The sequence below is a fragment of the Syngnathus scovelli genome, chromosome 4 (genome assembly GCF_024217435.2).
Source record: "Syngnathus scovelli strain Florida chromosome 4, RoL_Ssco_1.2, whole genome shotgun sequence".
Classification (NCBI taxonomy): Eukaryota; Metazoa; Chordata; class Actinopteri; order Syngnathiformes; family Syngnathidae; genus Syngnathus; species Syngnathus scovelli.
The window spans coordinates 8,235,483-8,257,148 of NC_090850.1; the positions used below are offsets into that span (position 1 = coordinate 8,235,483).

General features: G+C 43.1%; 1 protein-coding gene across 5 annotated transcripts in view; it reads right to left on the minus strand.

Annotated features, from left to right (window-relative positions):
• The window catches only part of samd4a (sterile alpha motif domain containing 4A), a 48,624-nt gene that overhangs the window by 8,963 nt on the left and 17,995 nt on the right, over window positions 1-21,666 (minus strand). For 2 of the 5 annotated variants that reach the window (XM_049718868.1, XM_049718865.1), the window contains exons 3-11: window positions 19,768-20,346; window positions 14,805-15,092; window positions 12,971-13,080; window positions 12,714-12,800; window positions 12,370-12,613; window positions 12,196-12,281; window positions 11,772-11,890; window positions 11,483-11,690; window positions 8,043-8,169 (exon numbers count right to left, since the gene is read on the minus strand). In XM_049718868.1, the coding sequence (XP_049574825.1) occupies window positions 8,043-8,169; window positions 11,483-11,690; window positions 11,772-11,890; window positions 12,196-12,281; window positions 12,370-12,613; window positions 12,714-12,800; window positions 12,971-13,080; window positions 14,805-15,092; window positions 19,768-20,239 (1,741 nt within the window). In that variant the 5' untranslated portion in view covers window positions 20,240-20,346. The remainder of the gene's footprint in view (window positions 1-8,042; window positions 8,170-11,482; window positions 11,691-11,771; window positions 11,891-12,195; window positions 12,282-12,369; window positions 12,614-12,713; window positions 12,801-12,970; window positions 13,081-14,804; window positions 15,093-19,767; window positions 20,347-21,666) is intronic. The other 3 variants (XM_049718866.1, XM_049718869.1, XM_049718867.1) reach the window with 3 other exon arrangements.

The following is a 21,666-nucleotide window of genomic DNA, read 5'->3' on the forward strand; positions in this document are numbered from 1 at the left end:
AAAAGGAAAACATGAATTACGGTAAGCTTGTGTTAACATAAATGGAGGAATATCTCATATTGTTTCCAGCAGGCACATGGCAATTACGTTGCAGGCCACTGTGGGGAAAAAAACACAGGATGGACATGACCAGGCGGGGGATTGACAAACACTATCAGACCATGATTGCTTTTGATGCCTGGCCAGGTTTTTAAACTGTCAAAAATAAAAATAAAAAATGACACAGAAGACGTTGCAGAAGACAAATGCAATAGGCTGTAATAAAACATGGCAGTAGAGGGCGTAACAAAAAGTTGACCATAGTAGAACGGAAGGCATGTAGTCACTGTCAGGTGGAAACCTCCTATGTCCAAAAGTCAGTCTAATTACTATTTTTTAAACTACACTATTTAATAAATAAACAAATAAACTGAATGAATGAGAGGACATATAACCCAGGTAAGAGTTTCTGTTGACTGCCTCAGGTCTTGACCTGGGTGAAAAATATTTAAGAGCAAGGGTTTGGTTAGAGGTGAAGATTTTCCAGGAGTGTTGGGCCTATATTTGGGCTATGCAACCAAGCAACCCCTTCTAGCTATTCAGTCTTTAGCTGAGTCTTCAATAGAGACAGGGCAGTGAAAATCCCTTGCGGTCTGAGAGAAAAGCTGAGTTAGGCAGTCATCCACAGTAGACTATTTATAGGCTTCAATGACCAGCCACTCTCCAAAACAACTCGAGTCTCACTCCCCTAACCCTGTGATCAAAACGGGACATATACATTCCACCCTTTTTCAATATCGCACCTCAATTGACGTGGGTCTTTCCAACCACTTGGGACTACAATACAATACGTTCATACAACGAGAGAAGGGAGTGGACTTTTAAACTGGCCTTGTCTGCCTGAGAGTGCATGACTCTGCAGACTTGGGAACGAGGGATAGGCGAGACAGTCAAGAAAGAGAGTGGGTCAGGTGGGAGAGAGAGAAGGCAGGAAAGTGGGCCAGAGAGTTGTCCTCACTGTACAAAGAGCCCCATTGTGGGACTCTCACGCTTTCCCTTCCCTGCCTCGTTTTCTTCCTCTCCCACATACGTTCTCCACTCACACCCTCTGACATGCTGGCAGTTGAGAAACTGTGGAAGAAGTCCCAACTTTCCGTCGAGTGCTGCTATGGTACATGTTGTAACAATATGATATATTGTTAGTCAACTGGGAACTGTTGAGGGAACGGGGAACGTTTTAAGAGCGGACACTTCCGGTTACAGGGTTGGGCTAAGTGTACCAGGAGACGGAAATAAAAGTTACAACCACGTTGGGTTGAATTGAGACCAGAGTGTGTGCCTTGTTTCTGAAAACATCATACATTAAACATGTTGGCAGCGGAGGAGGACTCCGTCTGAGCTTGCAAGTGATTTTTCCGGGCGAGGACTGTTACTGGATGCTAACTTAGCCGCTAGCATACGGCTACCGAGTGACGACATGGAAGGACTGAGGACGCCGCAAACGTTGTGCTTGGATTCCAGCAACGTCTCTAAGACATGGAAGAATTGGAGGGACGAGTTTGCACTTTATGTGGATCTAGTAATGGAGGAGGCTGATGACAGACAGACGGTACAGCTGTCCAGTTATCTTGTCGGCGAGGGTGACAGAGAGCTCTTGGATACCCTGATGGGCGACGTGGCTAAGGATACGTGGAAACTAGAGGACATCATTACAAAGTTTGAGGATCACTGTAAACCTGTCGTGAACGAGATTGTGGAACGCTACCATTTCTTCACTAGAAATCAGGGCATCGGCGAAAATATAGACACTTATCTCACGGAACTGAGACAGTTGGCAAAAACATGCAACCTTGGGACATTGAGAGACTCCCTCATTCGGGATCGGGATGTGTGTGGTGGCAACAGCGCAGGGATGAGAGACTGAAACCTCACTCTAGACCAGTCATGGGCAAAGTACGGCCCGCGGGCCACATCCGGCCCACGGGGCCGTTTAATCCGGCCCGCCAAACCTGAATAAATTGTATTATTAATTATTTTTTTGTCATTTTCCCTGCAATGACTGCGTTTCCCCAGTAGATGGGGAACCGCTCGCCTGCGCATTTACTACCGGAAGCCGTGTCAGAAAGCTCGGTGCACACTCACAAGTGCGTGTACTCAGTAGTACGGAAACGGTGCACTCCGCGCTCTATTTCTATCAGTGCCGAATTTCGAGTGTGGGCTGTGGCGTCAGCATTCTCGTAATTCGCGCGCTGAGCTTTCAGATACAGTTTTACGCTAAAGCCACTCGCAAACCTTCCTCTGGAATCCTTCCTTTAAAATGAGTGGCCCAAGGAAAAGAAAGGCGGACACTGAGTGCCGAGTGTTTAAAAAAAAGAGTGGACAATTTGGCTCGACCGACGTGTGTGAGCAGACGTTCAGCCACGTGAACATAAACAAAGCCCTGTCACAGATCTAGGTTAACGGACCAAAACCTCGGCCACAACAAATTTTACTCCAGACTATGATGCACTAGCAAGAAAAGGGAGACCATCAACATTGTTTCCACTGAAAATGAAGGGGAGTTTCTCTAGTTTGTTGGAAAAAAAAAAAAAAAATTTTGAAAATAATTTGTACAAATAGCAGGGATTGAAACTAGCGACATTCTCATTTTCAAACAATGCAGGATGCTCAAGGACATTGATGCACCACCTGTTTGCGACTATTCTTAACATTTAAAGTTCTTAAGGCTGACTTTAAGGAAGTGTTTCCTGTTTCCTCACCTCTATCCCCAGGTGTTTGTGAGTTTAAAGGCCCAGAGACACCGGTATATGTATAAATCGGTTTTAGTTAGCTTATGGGCTTATAAATATAAATTGACGCTCGAAACAACGAAAAGGAAGCTGTTGCTCTGAAAAATATAATTTAAATTTGCCGCACAGACGAGTTTGACTGCACCGAGCCGCCAGCCAGAAGTGACGTCTCATGACGTCTCAAGTTGTACGCGTTTAGCTTCAGTGAATGTAAACAAAAAGAGAAGAGGGGCCAGCGCGGAGACGTCGGGCCAGGTTTGCGGCCATCCCAGCTCGCCTAGCCGTGCCTTCCATTATCCTGGCGTACGTTCGTTCGTGGGACGACAAGATGGGTTGCGTTCGCCTGATAGGATCTACGAACCGGACAGTGCGTGCCTGCTGTGTGCTCGTGTTCACAGTGGCCTGGTTGACTGTCATCTTTCCGCACTCTGCTGTGCATCGGGAGCAGCTAGCGTGCTATCACTCTTATTGTTCATCTTCTTGTTTTAATTTTCCTGTGTTGTTTACTTGTATGTGCGTTGTGAACTCTGTCTTGTCACCCTGGGATAGTGAGAAATGTAATTTCGATCTCTTTGTGTGTCTTGACATGCTGAGGAATTGACAATAAAGGAGACTTTGAGACTTTGACTTTGAAAAGTACGTCGAAGCGTGACAGGAGGGGCACAATTCAGAAAACGTGCTCAGCTCGTCGAAAAAATGCGATTTAAGCAATAAAATTAAAAATGCGCCTAAAACCTAAACCAAACGCTGCAGATGTTCATTTCTCCATGCGCAGTGGTCAACTCGGCACTCTACTCTTTTTACTATGCCAACCTAACCACAGTGACGGGAGAGGCACAATTCAGAAAACGTGCTCAGCTCGTCGGGAAAATGCGATTTAAGCAATAAAATTAAAAATGCTTATAAAACCTAAACCAAACGTTGCAGGTGGTCATGTCTTCATGTGCCGAGATCAACTCGGCACTCTAAAGCCCCCAAGAGCACTTTTTACTATGCCAACCTAACCAGAGTGACGGGAGGGGCACAATTCAGAAAATGTGCTCAGCTCAGCCCAAGTGAACTGCTAGATTCATCATATTCTGCGTCAAAAGAGGTTTCTGAATCGGATAAAATGATGCTAATATTGCCGGTAGAAAACGGAGCTGTCGCTATCATCTGCCATGTTGTTTGGGTTTGTTGACATCCAGATGTACAACTTGTGACGTCACAGTAATGGCGCCGCCAGTTTGGCTTCGTGCGGGACCTGATCGATAAACTGGCATTTCATTTTAGCTTTATTCTTAGTAATCGGTGTCCATTTTTAATTTCCAATGCGGCAAATGTGTTCACTTTATACATTCTATCAAATTCCGTTCTAATTGAAAAAAAGAAAAAGTGATGTCTCTAGGCCTTTAAGCTCTGCTCTGATTTTCAGATATCCGTCACTGTGTTGCTGTTTTGATTTCTTTATTACTTTATTTAGATGTATATTTTCACTGATTCTTCAAGATGATGTATTTGGTCAGAATGTTTGCCGTTTGATGTGATTTCGCCTCATAAGATAAACATCTTTTATAAATCTAACCTGCAGGCACTGAAGTGATGGAAACTGTTATTCATAATAACAGTGTCGTATTTCATGAGAATTACTGATAGAATTTTTTGGGTGAAATATTTTTTTTAATAAATGCATTTGTTTTCAAAAAGCTTGTTTTAACTATGCATCCTTTGCTACCTGCTAAAGGCCAAAAAACTTTATGCAATGACCTTTACATGTCGTTTATATTACTTCACACAAACACTACATCCATCTGCTCCTGGTTCGGCCCCCCGGTCAAAATTTAGAACCCAATTCGGCCTGGAAGTCAAAAGGTTTGCCCGCTCCTGCTCCAAACACATGTTTGCAACTGTGCAGAGCTGCGGAGCTCTCAAAGGAGAATGTTAAAACCATCACAGGTCCGTCGGGGGAGGAGGTACACGCTGTTCAAGAAGTGCAGTCAGTACAAGAGGAAAGTTGACAACAACTCGGTGGATTGTAAATTCTGTGGTTAAACACATGAGAAAAGTAAATTTAAATGCCCGACATTTGGGAAAAAGTGTGCCAAATGTGGCAAAGAGAAACACTTTGCGGCGAAATGCAGGGTTAGAACGGACCAAACGTGGAAGCAGAACGTGAGGGCCGTAGCAACAGAAGATATGAGCGATAGATTTGAAGATGTATCACATATAAGCGTAGAGTGGAGACAGGCTCAGTCATGGATGTGAGAGCAGCAAGAGCACACTGTGATGAGATGAACACAACTAAGACTAACACCCGGCTTCTCTTTGCTGGCATGCTATTAGGGAACGGACCTGGTCAATTTTCAAATAGACAGTGGGGCTACATGCAACGTTATTCCAATTAACCTGTTGAACCCTGACATTAAGCCGGAGCATTATACCACAGTGCTAGTTATGTACAACAAAAGTATGGTGAGGCCATTGGGGAAATGTAAAATCTAAATTAGAAATCCACGAAATCACAAACAATATCGCTTGAAGTTTCAAGTGGTAAATACAGAGGGTGCAGTGCCACTCCTGGGCAGGAGTGCCAGTGAGGCAATGAGGCAAAGTGCACCATGAGAATATCATGGCTACAGATGAGATAGTCACGACAGGGAAAATCGCAACAGAACAGTGGACAATGGAACAAATTAAAACAAGTTATGCCGATGTGTTCACTGGAGATGGATGTCTGGAAGGAAAATATAAAATGGAGATAGCAACGTGAAGCCTATAAAGCTGCCAAAGCGACGGGTCCCTGTTGCACTGATGAAACCGTTGAAGGAGGAGCTCAAAGACCTGCAACGCAGAGGAATAATCACCCCTGTTGACTGCAGCACGGACTGGATCAGTGCTATGGTGGTGGTACAGAAAGAGAATGGCAAGCCAAGAGTCTGTATTGATCCTAAACTATTAAACAGCATTGAAACGCAGCCACTTCCCACTTCCAACCACTGAGGACATCTTAGCCGACTTGTTGAGAGCCAAAGTGTTCACAGTGTGTGACGTCAAGAGTAGATTTTGGCATGTACAGCTGGAGGAGGAGTCCAGCTATTTAACATTTGCCACTCCCTTTGGACGTTACAGATGGCTGAGGATGCCGATGGGCATAAGTCCAGCACCAGAAATATTTCAGCGAAAGCTCACACAGGCCTTGGACAATGTGCTCGGTCTGTACATTGTTGCGGATGACATCCTGATCACAGGACAAGGGGAGACACAGGAGGAAGCAGAACGGGACCATGATGACAAACTGAAGCAGTTTCTTGACAGATGCAGGGAAAAGAACATAAAACTAAATGTGGAAAAATTCAGATTGGGACAGAAGGAGACCACGTACATTGAACACTGCTTGTCGGCAGAGGGACTCAAAGCGGATCCGGAAAAAGTGTGTGCAGTGGAGCAGATGCCAGCGCTGACAGATGTGAAAGGGGTGCAGAGGCTTCTCGGTATGGTCAACTACCTCACAAAGTTTTGCCCTCGTCTCTCAGACCAATGCAAAGTACTGAGGGATCTGACGCACAAAGACGAGGATTGGAAATTGACAACAGAGCACGCGGAGGCATCCCTCAAACTTAAAGAGACAATAATGAATGCTCTAGTGCTGAAATATTAAAATCCGGGTGAGGAGCTGTCAGTAGAGTGCGACGCCTCAGACACTAGGTTGGGCGCAGCGCTCATGCAGAAGGCACACTGGGCTATTGCACTCATCGCATCTGGGTGCTGAAGGATGCCTACAGAGAGCCAACGAATGCGTCTTCTGGCAGGGCATGAAGCAATATGTTGCCAAATGTGAAATCTGTAGGTCAATAGACAATAAACAGCAGAAAGAAACATTGATGTCACATGATGTTCCGCACAGGCCCTGGGCTAAGGTGGGCATGGATCTTTTTGTTCTGGATGGCAGAGACTATCTCATCACTGTGGATTATTTTTCAAACTTTTGGGAACTTGACTACTTGCCGGATACAAAGTCGACCACGGTGATAAAGACACTTAAAGGTCACTTTGCGCGCCAAGGCATTCCGGATACGGTGGTCTCAGACAATGGGCCACAATATGCATCCCAGGACTTGTGAACGGTGGAGTTTCCGGCATATGAACTCATCACCAGGCTATCCACAGAGCAACGGCAAGGCTGAATCAGCTGTTAAGACAGCCAAACAACATCTTATCAAAGCCAAAGCAGCCGATATGGATCCTTATCTGGCTCTTCTAGACCACCGCAACACACCGTCACAGGGCCTGGAAAGCAGCCCAGCACAGAGCTTACTCATTCGCAGAACCCAGACACTGCTACCAACAAAAGAAAGCCTGCTGAAACCACAAGTGGAGCAGATAAGTTGGAATCTAAAGAACAAAGAGCAGTGTCAGAGTGCATACTACAACAGAGCAGCTAAAGACTTGGACATACTTAAAACAGGTGACTGTGTGAGGATACAGCCACTCCCACCTCACACTGTCTAGAGATTGGGCCGGGTGCTGAAACCGGTGGATGGGAGGTCCTACGAAGTGCAGTTGCTCTCGGGAAGCGTCATAAGGAGAAATCGCAGGCACCTCAGGCGGGCACAGGGAGTGACCCTCAATGACCCGATGGAGGTCAACATCCCCAATCAGCTACAGGCCAAGGAAAATGCGGAGGCAGTTCCTGTTCCTCATATGGTCGCAGAAGGACATACCCCCAGAGGAACTGGGAACAGAAATACCCCTGCCACAACCAGAGGCGGTCACGTAGTGATACAAACCCAGCGATATAAGGACTATGTGTTGTCACGTTGATTGAATACAGTGTTTTGTTGTTTTATGTAGGCACATTCTACTCTAAATAAGCAAGCGACAACAAAAGTTATATGTTTTCAGTGTTTGCAATGGTTCTGTGTTTTCAGTGTGTGTGCAGTGTTTTCAATGCAGCAATCCAGTGTTGATTATTTTCATCAGCTACTTAGATGATATTCGAAGTGAGCAGTTTTGCACAAATGTTTAGGATTCATGTCAGCATGGTATTTGGTCTTTGGTTAAAGAAAACATTTTGGGGAGGTAAGAACTTAAGATTGTTGTGGTTCCTGACGTGACTTGAAATTTTACACTTATGCAAATAAATCAGTGTTAGTAGGCAGTGTCCAATTATGAAATAATACATTAGTTATATGTTTCTAATGACAAGCTGCAAGTTGCCCTAATTGCAAAGACAAAATTTGTGTCCTACACAAAGAACATATGAGTATGTGTGAGATTTCTTTCAAAGGTTCCTACCAGCTTGTTGGAACATAACCATAGTTTGCGGAGTTGTATGAACAGGCAGGGAGCGGGTCCGTTGCACGGAGCTGTGAGTTCGACTCGGCATACTGTTGCTGCCTCCAGGATTGGCAAACCACAGACCCTGAAGGGAAAAAAAATACACACGCAAGACCAATCAACTTGATGAAGTGGGGGGATAAAAAACTGTCAACATCTTTAGATATCAGCCGGATATGTATCGAGCCATACACATACTCACTTGCTATCAAAGATAATAGCAATAGTTAACCTCTTACAAATACAAATAGTTGGGTCTCTGGGGACTGATAAAACTAGACAATGGATTATTCACCCAAGCATAGTTTGGACACAAAAAGTTGAACATCTACTGCCCTGGTTGAGGGACTCCCGGAGACTCCAAAAGTCTCCACGTCATCACCAAACGTTGTTAGATTGGTTACTAGTTGCTCTTTTGCAAAAATATTCAAACAGAGGTTTTGGGAACTCTGCTGACTATTGGGACAGTTACTATGCAGACTATTTATTATGACATCTTAAAAATGCAATATAGTTTTTTACATGTAAAAATGGATCAATTCTATGGGTACTTCTCAGATTCCAGAAATTATGCTGCTTAGGTTTATTAATTGAAAGACTGTGACGACCACTGATTGGTTAGCTGAGTCAGAGACGTGGGGCACCAATCAGGTAGGAGCAGGACCCCATCAACACACAAAACTATTAAACGGCAACAAAAACATCGTGGACTGTAACGCGCGCGCGCACGCACGCACGCACGCACGCACGCACCCGCATACACAAAAAAGTGAACGTCTACCGCCGCCATATGGTAAAGATATATGCACTCCACCATTTTAATGAAATTGGGTTTCTCATCCGTTGGACGTTTTTTTTTCCAGACTGATGATGGAGGGACCGGGTTCGGAAGCCCTTTTCAAGGACGAGGACAGACGGCGATGATTATTCTATGAATAAGGACGGAAGGGTGCCCAGGTTGGTGACAAAGAACAGAGGATGGATGGCAAAATTTGGTAAAGTGACTATTTATGCTAAATTGTAAATTTAATATGCAGTTTGTGTCCTGTGATTGGAGGGTGTACCTTGCCGCTTGCCCGAAGTCAGCTAAAATAGCCACCTTGCGACCTTTGCTGGAATAAGCAGTAAAGACATTGAATGGCAAAAATTAATTGAGTTTTTGAACAACTTTAGTGTTCTCTGTCAACCAAAATGTTAATGAACCCCAAACTTGAATACGTAAGAGAGTAAAAGTGAGATTCTGGCTTTCTTGGGAAAATGTCTGCGTACACAATTATTAGGGGAAATAGTGTGCAGAATTAATATGCAACTAAAGTAAAAATAGAAATTTCTGCATCTCACTTGCTTATTTTCACTCGTTAAAAGTGAGATTATAAACTAAAAAAATAAATAAATAAATAAAAGAACAGAGACCAATATAGCCACCCTTCTTTTTAATAAGTTACAGGACTTCCATCCATGGAGTCTGTCAATTTCTTGATCTGATGAGTATTAACTTTCTGTGCAGAAACAACCTCCCAGACATTGTTCACAGAGGTGTACGGTTTTCCTCCAGCATAAATCTCACATTTAGAAACTACTACAAATTCTCAATAGAGTTTAGGTCAGGTGAAGAAGGGGCCACATCTTCATTCTGTCACCTTAAAGGACTTTACCGACGAGCTACCAAGTGGAGTACTTTGAGCAGGGGATGGAATGACAGTTGGTTCATTTTAATTAAGTTTTAATTTTAGAGTTTATTTTAAGTGCACCTTTAACTCGAAAAGGTCCAACCAGCTCATTTTACGTAACGACACCTTGCTGGTGTCTGATTTGAAGTGGAGCTCTGTAGCTGTTAATGATCCAGTCACGGGTCTGGCTGGTCCGTCAAGAGTCACTCTCATCTTATCAGTTATTGAAGTTCTGTAAAATGGTAGAACTGATGGATAATGGGTTCTTGGTAGCTTCATGTTTGTGTCTTCTCAAATCTTTGTCAGTTAATTTGTGTCTTTTTTTTCCTGAGCACGTTTCTTGCAACATTGTTGACTATATACAATGAAACGTTTGATGGTTCTGTGATCACAGAAATCTCTCACTGTAACCTGCCTATTATAACCTCCAACACTAACCCTGCTCTCTCTACAACCCCACTCATGGACCTCCAGTGCGCGGGCCAAGGAAAAACAGGAAATGCCTATGCTCTGTTCTCACTGCTTCTCGCGCTCTTTATTTCTCTAATATTCAAACGTAAATTCTCTCTCTCTCTCCCTCTCTCTCTGTCCCTCCCTCCCTCTCTCTCTCTCTCTCTCTCTCTCTCTCTCTCTCTCTCTCTCTCTCTCTCTCCCTCCCTCCCTCCCTGTCTCTCTCTCTGTTGTGTCTTTGCCCCTCCCTCACAAACACCTCTCCCAAACTGCCAAACTAGTACGCCTCACATATCTCTCCCTAGTTTCCTCTGCACAGATCTACAATACAAACACACAAGGAGGTATGGGGAAAAGGAACTGAGGTATTTCCTCCCATTGTTGGGGATGAGTATGTGTGAGAGAGGGAGAGACCGCGGTTTCCACTGAAATGGGTCAGCCCCGACCAAAGAGTGCCAGGACGAGCCTGAAGCAGCTTTATAGCTCCTCCTGTTTCAGCCCTGACGCAAGCTTTATGGTATGCGGGGTGACTTCCCTAAAGTTCCATCCACCTCATTTCATTTGTCTGACGCCAACACTACACCCCATTCCGTTGTCTTATTTTTGCACTATGGAATGTGTGTGTGTGTATGTGTGTGTATGTATACTATATACACATGCGCGCGCGCGCACGCACGCACGCACGCACGCACGCACACGCACACACACACAACTAAAAATAAGATAAAAATCACAGTTTTGAACATATATGGCAGGAGCAACACATCACACACAATTTCCTTCATGAATATTCACGTCAGACGTCACGTCAAATCTTGCAAAACCTCCCAAGATAAATTGTGGCTTCAGAGTGAACAAATGGCGGACAGATTTTGTTTCGATTTTTTAATAGAAAAAAAGGGTGATAAAAAATAAAAACTTTCTATGGCCCCATAACTGTTTTGATTTTGGATTCCCCACTGCGCTTCCATGCCACCTCGTCACCTCATTTACCGATTGTCTGCATGTCGCCGTCAACCGGCTACATGGTTGTTTGTGCTCGGGGGACACCACACATGGTGTGAAGTCGGCCCCCCAAAAAATCCAACATGTTGAATATCCCTAATTCGAGGTCGCATGTTCTTCCAAGCAGCGGGGAGCAGCCTGAAAACACCACCGTGGTATGATTATCTGGTAAGATTATCTTTGGAGGCATTACTGGAATCGGGGCCGACCTACGACTGTCGGGAGGGGAGTCTAAATTTGGGCCAAAAAATAGAATCCTGCCGTGTGACTCACCTGTCTCCCCTGCTTGGGGCCCGTGGGTGTGCTGCTGCTACTGCGAGGCGTGGGTCCCAGCAGGCCACTACTGCTTAGCAGGCCTAGCCTTGCACCTGGTAAGCTCCTCGAGGGCATCTGGAACTGCCGAAGGCTTCTCCGTGCCATAACACTGCCCCCAACACAGCTTGTGGTAGGGAGGGAGTTGGACTGACCGAATCCACGACTGCTACAGGACAAAACATGCCATCTCGTTTAGTTCCTTGACTTATGTACAATGCAGAACGCAGGCAACATAGTGTATATATACCTCCTCTGCGTTCTGTAACCTGCAATGTCAAGGAGCGTTTTTCTCGGAATGGATCTGAACAGCCTCTGGACCTGCTGTTTCCATGACAACAGCCTCTTCTTTTGAGTTTCACCAAAGGACTGATGGTCAAGGGAAGAGAACAGAGTTCAGTAGAGTGGATGACTAGGGTGTTGAAACAGAAAGTACATCATTCAAAACAACTGACAGATCACTTGAATGCTGTCATTGACCAAAAGCATTTCTGCTGAACTTTACCACGACATGGCATTTCAGTTTCTCCTCCAATTCTACTGGTCTATTATAGTAATTTTGAGAATTGCTAGTACTTCAAGAAAGCTTTGCGAGTTAGATTAGGCAAATTAGCTATGGTCGACCTAACTTACTAAAACGTTGGACGAATAGAACTAGCAGTGGTAATGCGTACCTCATGGATAAGACACTTGTCAATGAGTTGTAGGTAGGAGCTGATGTTGTCCTCATCTGACCTTGACACCAGAAGCTGAGTGCAAACTGAGACCAAGATAGGAAATTATAAAAAAATTTCTTGATGATAATTTCTCAATATTAATTCAACTGACCAGCTGTGTCCTCAGCTCACCTTTGCCCATGACACGAGTGAACTGGCTTGGTAGATCCCCCTCTGCAATGACACTTGAGCTTGCCTCAGCCTCTCCACCTCCTCCAGCGAGATGTGATCCAGGTGCAGAGCTTTTGGATTCCGTATTCAGGAGAGGGCGCTGCAAGGACGTCTCCTCGCCACTTGTGAAAGCCTTGATAGGCGTCATGATCATCTGATGAAGTTCTTGCAGCGGTACACGCAGATTACTGCCCTCTAATACATCCTGGCGGTGGGAAGGGACAGAAAGGAAAGAGACGCATGGAAATAGGTACAACTCACAAGATAGTACGTACATACACACGCACAGAAAATAGGTAACTGACTTTTTCGAGGCTGCGCAGCAAGTTCTGTCTCTCTTTCAGCTTTTGAATGCTAATAACAATCTTATGTCTTGCTCCTTTGGTAACTTTCTGCAGAAACAACAATAACGAGAACAACAAAGCATCAAAACATATGAACCTTCCGAACAGGCATCAAGAATACGTAAAGGTTAAACAAACAAAAACAAAACGAAGTGCATAAGTTAAAGGTAGAGTTTGACTCAAGGACCTATAGTCCATAACCAAAAGTCAGTGTGTACCTGTGCCTCCAGTTGTTCTTCAGTCAGTGACATCATTTCATCATAGGTCATGGTAGAAAACAGCGCTGCATACTTATGAAGACGGAGACTCTTCAGCCATGCAGGAACATCTGTAGTGCACAAACACACATGCAAGCATTTTAGGGTAAATGGTAAAGTAATACAAGACTAAAGCAAGTCTTATTAAAACTTGATATTTATATTTGGGTGTTTGTATGAAAATCTTGGCATCTAAGATTCACAATTTTTAAAAAAAATTTTTTAACATAAAGTTATAGTGCTGATTTTTATTTCAGACTGGAAAAATCCTTATTGAGCCAAGGCGCCATTGAAAAATCTCATGGCAGATTGCCAAACAATAATAATAATAATAATAATAATAATAATAAAAAGAAATAAAAGAAATTCAGAAAAAATGATCTTGTCATAATGTAGTCACAAATTTACCACAACAGTCTCAGTTGTATGAATGTTGGATATACAGGTTTAGTGTATCATCTACTTCTGCTGGTCGCCAGCATAGATAGGTGATCAAAGATGTATTTGTAACTAATTAATCAAATTTTGGGACAAACTGAGTGAAATTCGATAATTTGCCACTGGTTGGTAATGTCTGAATGTGTTACGGTATTTCTTAAATTCCCCATCATTCCATCCATCCTATTTGGCTTCTTTGAAGTTAGGCTGTGGGTGGGAGTTGGAGACGGCCAAGCAAGGGGAAGCACAGGATTCCCTCTCCCAGCCATTTTGTCATTCTCAGTATTTCCTGATCAGCCGAGAGACATTGCAATCTCAGCATGTCCCAATCTTCCCCAGGGCCTCCTCCTGGTTGGACGTGCCCAGACTTCCTCAACAAGGAAGCATCGTTCATCCATTTGCTCAAGTTAGAAAATTTGAACTCTTATTTCAAATCTCCTTGCAGCAATCCAATCAGATTCGGCAATGTACTTCATCATAAACACAGCGTCCTGTATATGTGTTTTTTTACTCAAGATTTGAGAACAATAGAAGAAAAAAATCATTGCAATTCTGTACTCATCTGGAACTCCACAACACAACCAGCTATCAACACTTTATTACTATGGCACACACATTAGCAACACAAGCACAAACAGACACACACTGTGGTGAAATAAACACAATGTAGGAAAATAAGTCAGCTTCCAATACCTGCTGAGACCGAACCAAAATGGAGCAGCCGTGGAGAATGCGGAGCGAGGACGTTGACACACTCCATCAATGGATGGACTTATTTTTTTTCAGCTAATAAATTGTCAAACCACAATACACAGCCCAACTAACGGAACCACCAGCCACCAGATTCACTAACGATTTCTTTTTTTTTCTATCAGAGAAGGAGCGGCCCCACCTCTTCTCTGCTTGACGGAACCCTTGTGTAGTTTCCAAGCGAACAAATGTGAGTCAAGAAAAAGCTGATATATAATAGTGTAGGATTCCCAATTTGCTGCATTTTAAACCCATGTGGAAGACGAACAATTGACTTACCTGTAGTCAAGTCATAAAGGCCAACATTTCCAATTACTAATTATAGTAGTTAACATGGATTTCACCCCATTAATTCAATGTGAATAACTTCTATATTAATTTAGTGTTGGCAATAATTTTGCTTACCTACACATGTAACATATTTAGACCATCTTTCAGTGAAGCGTAAATCTGTCCTAACTTTCCTAGGAGACTCGTGCACCTGTCGATAGGTACGTGGCCTGAGTTTTAAGGGCGCCTTCTTCATAATGTACATTTCAGCGCCTTCCACAATACAATTCAAAATGTTTACTTTTGGTTGACAGAAAATAAAACCCTTCCGACTCACCCCTCATGCCACTGCCCTCCTCATGGAAGCAACTGCGATGTAGACTTAAACCTCCTCCCAAACTGGCCTCTTCCAGATGTTCACTTCCTCCACTGCCTGAGGAAGCAATGCTGCTTTGAGGGGAGAGGGGTGCGTGATCAGGGGCTGGGCCTCTACTACTACGCAGATCTTCCTGGGACAGCCAGACAGGACCCATAGGATGGTTGTTTGGGCCACTCATTGGTGGAGTTAGAGACACTGAGCGCTTCAGAGGACTGTGTGGCTGGTTGCCACTTCCACTGGTTAGGACTGTGAGACATAAGACAGGTAAGGTTTATTCCTGTGTTCAAGGAAATGGTCGCTAAAACAAAACAACACTATGTAGGACTTCTATTGTTTGTGCAGTTCACGCATAGTACTTCAACACAAACGCCCGATTGCCTGACACAAGCCCCACCCAATGAATGTCCCACAAAGCTAATGAAGGTCAACATTTGCTGAGTCAATTCAAATATTACACACCAAGTCAATTTCTATACCACTTGTCCTCATTACGCTTGAACGTGAGCTTGAGGCAGCCCCTGCTGAATATGAGCTGGAGGCAAGGTACACACAAGACTGGTCGCCAACCACTTGAAAAAATGTCAAGACATTATACGCGAGGTAAGCTTGTTGTAAACTTTTGTTCAATGATACATGTGTATGGTTTTGTGGGACTTTTTCGACAGCTGTCCTGCCTTTCTAAGTTTGCGTGTGGAGTGTCAGTTCAACATACACTGATCAAGGCCTTTATGTCACAATGCCAATTTCAACAGTAGCATTGATTAAACAGACCAAAACAAAACATTTGTTGTAGACTCACTTCATATCGTATGTTCAGCACTCAGCTGGGCTCACAAACGTCTTAAACTACTACTACTGGACAATTACATGTTTTTCTATGTATTTATTTAGAAATATTGTGAATATAATGAGAGAAAACAGAGATTTTATGCCCTACTTGAAGTTTTAATAAAGGTTTCGCTCCAATTTATTATTTTCAAAAAAATATAAATTCCAATAATTATATTATCCATTTGATCAAGTATCACAAGAGGAGCACCTCAAGAATGTTTTCCCCAGGCTGTGATGGCATATAACCTGGATGAATTGGTGGAACGTCAAAGCATTGATATCTGTCGCTGTTCTGACGGGGTAAGCTGCTTCCAACACTCCTGCCTCTTCGCCCATCTTATATGTGGTCTTCTGACTGTCGGCGCTATGTATAGTACTTCATGGGCTCTGTTTAAAATAGGTGCCCAGCTAACATTACATGTTCCAGTCCCTAAATATTAGCCATTTACCCTAAATACAGTCCCCCACAAAGGATGCCTTACAAGGGAAGGGATGTATGGCATGTTCCACTGTGGCTTGGGCTGGAGCTCAAACTATGAGCCGGGGTCAAATGGATGGTCCCATCAATAGCACACATGACGATGTGACAGCAAAATAATATTCTAGAAAGAATGATCATAACTGCCGGAGTTTACGACTTGCTTACTGTTACTCATTTAGTGCCAGAGAATAAAAACTCCTAAGAATGGTTGCGCAAACAGATGGCTCACACATTGATCATTGTCGATGTGGCATATGATAGAAATTGCACACAATTCCTCTACGTCGGCAATAATATTTTTCAAATGTTTTTATTCAATCCGGTGCGGTTCATCAGTGTGAAAACCCTGAGATTGTATGTGTAGGTCTAAGGCTACAGGCAGTCAAAAATATAAGATGATATTTCTTGGTGCTGCCAGCAGAGTTTTAAATATGTCTTTATTTATAAACCCTCAGCTGTTTCTTTCATGTCCCAGCAAGAAAAAAACAGAGCCCTTGCATTCTTGTCTGAAAATATCCTGCTCAGACCATAGTTATGCTTAGTTTCAAAAGGCCAGCCTTCTCACTGTGTTCTTTGATATCACACACCCACTCTAGTTATCTTCCACCATGGTTTGACTTAAATCACAAATGGTAATGTGGTCACTATCCAGCAAGTAAAAATCAAACAAAACTAAACTCGTGACACAATTACACGCTCCCGCATAGAAAACCCAACGGAATTAGTACAGCACAAAAAAATGTGTATCATTATTTACCACTGGAATATTAAGTCGATATAACGACCCCGCGTGGTGTTGTTAACAATTTTTAATAACAACCGCTATGACTGACCCGTTACATACCAACTCTCAACAAACGGAGAGGCTTGCCTAGTTGACACTACTGAGCTGCACATAGCCTATATGTATGTGTATGCATTTTAATATATGAACCCCCAAATGTGGATAGTAGGCCAAAACAACATTTTTTTTTGTTCAATGTTTGGCTGACTCTCTACCTCTGAGTTGAGGTTACAGGTGCATGGCCACCCTTTCATGAGACATTGTGTCACTCTGGACACCCCCACTGAAAAAGTTCTGAAAAGGCCCCTATGATTGGTTGTTTATGTAGGAGCGGCATTTTGATCGAGCGTAACATCTGTGTTGTGATGCAATTCACTTGCGATTTGGCATGTTAAATCACAGCCAAACGCGTTGCAAAAGAACAGCCATTCATGTAACCTAGGTGCAGAATTGTCATGCTCAGTGTATGGATTTTTTGGACACAACGTGCAAAAGGCTACTAATCTAATTATTTCTTTTCATTCCAAATAACATTTGTTGCAATATTTCGGGTGCATGTATTGTATCTGTGTTTTTCTAGATTTTTCATCCATCCATCCATTTGGGAATTTTCTGATAATACAGATAACATAATATTTTCGGTTCCACAATTTGCACAAAATCATGTTCGTCTTCACGTGTAATTTAGAAAAAAAAATCACTGTGTGGAAAGCCAAATCCAACGTTCTAGTCCGCTGACGTCTCTAGTGCATCGATGTTATCGGTGTGTGAGGTCCTAACCGTTCCTGTACAAGGCTCCAGGTTGTAGTTCAAAGTTACAGTATGTCTGCTCCTCCAGGGTTGAAGTCAGGGATACCTGACATTCAAGGCTAGCTCCCTCTTTCTTTCCTCCAGTGCAGGAACAAGTGAACAAAGGTTTTGGTTCAACAATCCATCTAATTTTATATGCAATATGCACACTCACTCAAGGCACAAACAATTGACACAACACTAATCTTGGGTACAGAGAAACACTTTGTGTAACTTGAAATACAGAGATGGAGGGTATTTGTTTTATTTTTCATTCATAAAATTTTTTTTCTGCACTTAAGCGAAATTACAGTTTCTCAAACTGTAATTTCAATTATTATTTACTATTGGTTACGTTCAAACTTCTTTGTTGACGTACATTATTAACGCCTCTGAATTTTATTGTTATACCACTTGAGCCTTACTTTTGCATGTTCTCCCCAAGCTTGCGGGGGTTTGCTCTGGGTACTCCAGCTACCTCCCATATTACTAAAACATGTTTCTCTGGGTAATTAAACACTTAAAAAAAAAGTTGTGAATGGTGGGCATGTGAAGTCCTTTTAGACTCTTGTGACTAAAAGCTATATAAATTGTATAAATAAATTTGACTTGATTTGTCTGGGTTAGGGTCCTTAATTCCTTAGATTTTGTACTGGTAACTGCTTACATGCTTGAAAATATCAGTGTTGTCAGCGAATGCACAACAGAGAAATGCAAGAATTTTTCACTCGTCACCACACAACACGTGATGACTTGGGTTAGCTCAAGACAAAATAAATTACTATTAGTACTACATACGTTAGTACTCCATACAAAATGATAAATATGGTTGCCTATTGTTGTAAAACACAATATGTGTATTGTATATACTGTAATTTCAAAGACTGCTCCATTGCAGAAATGCGATTCAAAATTTAAATTGCTGCAAAGCCCAGTGATCATCCACTCATGAAAATAGTTGGCAAACCCCGCACACTGCTAGACTAAAGAAGCAAGTTGCCAGCTGAATGAGCCAAATACAGTAGTCAATGGTCTGAAGTTAAAAGTACTAACAGTAAAGATAAAATGAGGAGAGCATATATGTAATACATGAGGACTAATGAAAATGGGCTATTGAAGGCAAAGCTCTCGATTTACCGGTCATTCTACATTCCTGCCATCACCTATGGTCACGAGCTGTGAAAGAACAAGATTCTGGATACAAGCGACCAAAATGAGTTTCCTCCGCAAGGTGTCCGGGCTCTCCCTTAGAGATAGGGTGAGAAGCCTGGTTATCCATGAGAGACTCGGAGTATAGCTGCTACTCCTCCGCGTTGAGAGGAGCCAGATGAGGTGGCTTTGGCACCTGATTAGGATGCTTCCCGGATGGCGCTCTGATAAGGTGTTCCGGGCAGATTCCACCGGTAGGAGACCCCAGGGACGACCCAGGACACACTGGAGAGACTATGTATCTTGGCTGGCTGAGGAACACCTCGGGTTCCTCTGGAAAAAGCTGGACAAAGTGGCTGGGGAGCAGGAAGTCTGGGCTTGCTTAAATCGATGCTCCTGCGACCCGACTCCTGATAAGTGATGGATGGATGGATGGATGGATGGATGGACGGACGGACGGACGGACGGACGGACGGGCGGGCGGGCGGGCGGGCGGGCGGGCGGGCGGACGGATGGTGATTTTGTTTGGGGGGGTGAATCTAAAAATGAGTATGTTCATTTTGAAAAGCCGCTAAGGAAGAAAATCGGATCTTTTTTTTTTCCATCTAGCGAAAACTTGAACTAGTGTGGGTTCAGGAGATTTTATAAAATGTTAGGATTGAAATTCAATTGAAAATATTTGCCCTATACCGGTGGTTGCTGTTCACGTTTTTGTGTATTCAAAAAAAGGGAAGACACTAATCAGTCACAGTGACAACTTCATGGTGAAAGAATAGATAAATAGAGTTCTTGTACTCAATGCAAGCTCCACAACAACAGACCAGAAATGATGAGCAGAACCTTGACAGAAAGTGAAACTGTCAAATAATAAAGGATAGTACACTTACTGGCATTACCACTGCCACCAGTTCCGATTGTGTTGATGGTTGCTGGTACAGAGGATGATGGGTAGAGAGGCAGGTGTCCGTTCTCACAGCCCTGCTGCTGCCAGCCTCTTCCGAGCCCTGAATCCCTGTTGCTTTGCCATCCATTGAGGCGATCGTCCGAGCCGTATCGCTGGTGGTGATGCAAAGCATATAGGTTACCTGAAGAGGAACTGTTTGTGGAGGATCCCGATGATGTAAGGGTAGACGGTGGAGTGGACTGATGGTGGTGTGGGCCGGCAGGCGATGGCCTTTCAAGTGAGTCTCCCGTGGCAGCGGCCCTTTCTTCAAGATGGTTGAGCCAGAGGGCCAATGCAGCACGGTCCTCCAGGGAGGTGGCAGGGTGGATGAGAGCATACGATAAGAGTTGGCGAGACTCTTCCAGGTGGCGGCCATGTTCGATAGTGTGCGCAAGGATGCGTGGTAGTAGGCGCATGTATTCGCCCTTGGCTTCAATATTGCCTGGTTTGAGCAATGGCAAATGGGTGAGGACAAGAGAGATGACACGTTCTTTTGGTTCGCTTTGCCACTGGCTGATAACCTCTGTAGGAAGACAGAAAAGAAGAAACAAAAGATTGGAGCACACACCTTTCAAATTGTAAATAATAACAACAACAACAATCATATTATTATTAATAATAATAATAATAATAAAAAAATTGCTTTTGCTTTTTCTCGTGGCCCATGCCATTATTTGTCCAGATTGTTAAGTAGAAATTGTCCCATTGAAATTTAAGATACGTGGCTGGCAAACAACCAAACAAACAAAGAAACAAACAAAGAAACAAACAAACAAAACATAAAAACAATATTGGCGATCCTGTAGAATCTAATGTTTCAGTTTATCAGACGACTTGCTTGGGCAAGTCTCGAACACAGCTAAAAATAAATGAAAGTGAAAATGAAAAGATGACAGACTACTTTGTTGTCATGCACTGTCATCCTTTTATTTTTGCTCTCAAAACATTTCTGGCTAGTATTCTACAAAAGAAGAGTGTACTATACATAATTTCTGAGGTAATGGCGCTATTGTTGGCTATCAAAAGGCCGCAGCGTGATCCTCGATCTTAGATAAGAGCTATAGATACCAAAAGGAGAAGCCCTAAAAACAGATAAAAAAATGAGAGAACAAGACTACAGCCATAATTCCTTCCAGCTTGGGATAAAAGTGACTGCATGAGTAAGAGCACTACTTTCATTCTCCACCCAATGGTCTTGTCTCTATGCTATGAAACTAGAAAATGCATCTGCCACTATGTCCAAAGATATCGTCAAGTCATGCTCTACTTTGTGGTAACACAGCTCACTCTCTCCTACTGAAAGGACAGCTGCAGCACCGATGAGGCACATGAAAACCCTCTGACAGTGAAGCCTTCCAAACAAGGTTCACATTCATTTTGTCCTTTGAGAGATGGGCTGGGTTCAAGCACTAAATCATTTCGGAATAAGCCTTTAAAGGAATGACAAAAAAAATCTATGCTTCGAAAACTCAATTACTAGTCTCGTTCTACTACTCTAACCATGCAGATCTTAAGAACGCAGGCAGCCCGTCTAGATTTTTATTTTTGATGTGAAAATAATGTGAACAGAGGCATACGTTTCCAAATATAATCCTATTGAGTCCAAAAATGTCTGTAGAAATTGAGGCTATTGAAGCTTTTTAAATTGCATTGGCTTTTCCTCCTTGACATTGAAAATGTCCCTGTAAAAATCACAGAAACTATTACTCATCTATTTTCCAAGGAGGAGAAATCAATAGTTAAGTCATGCATACATTGCATATAGTTGAACTTTTAACCCTGGAAAATAATTCTACTTGTCTAGACCGGATGTGCATTTAACGTTAGTTGTCAACTAGTCACT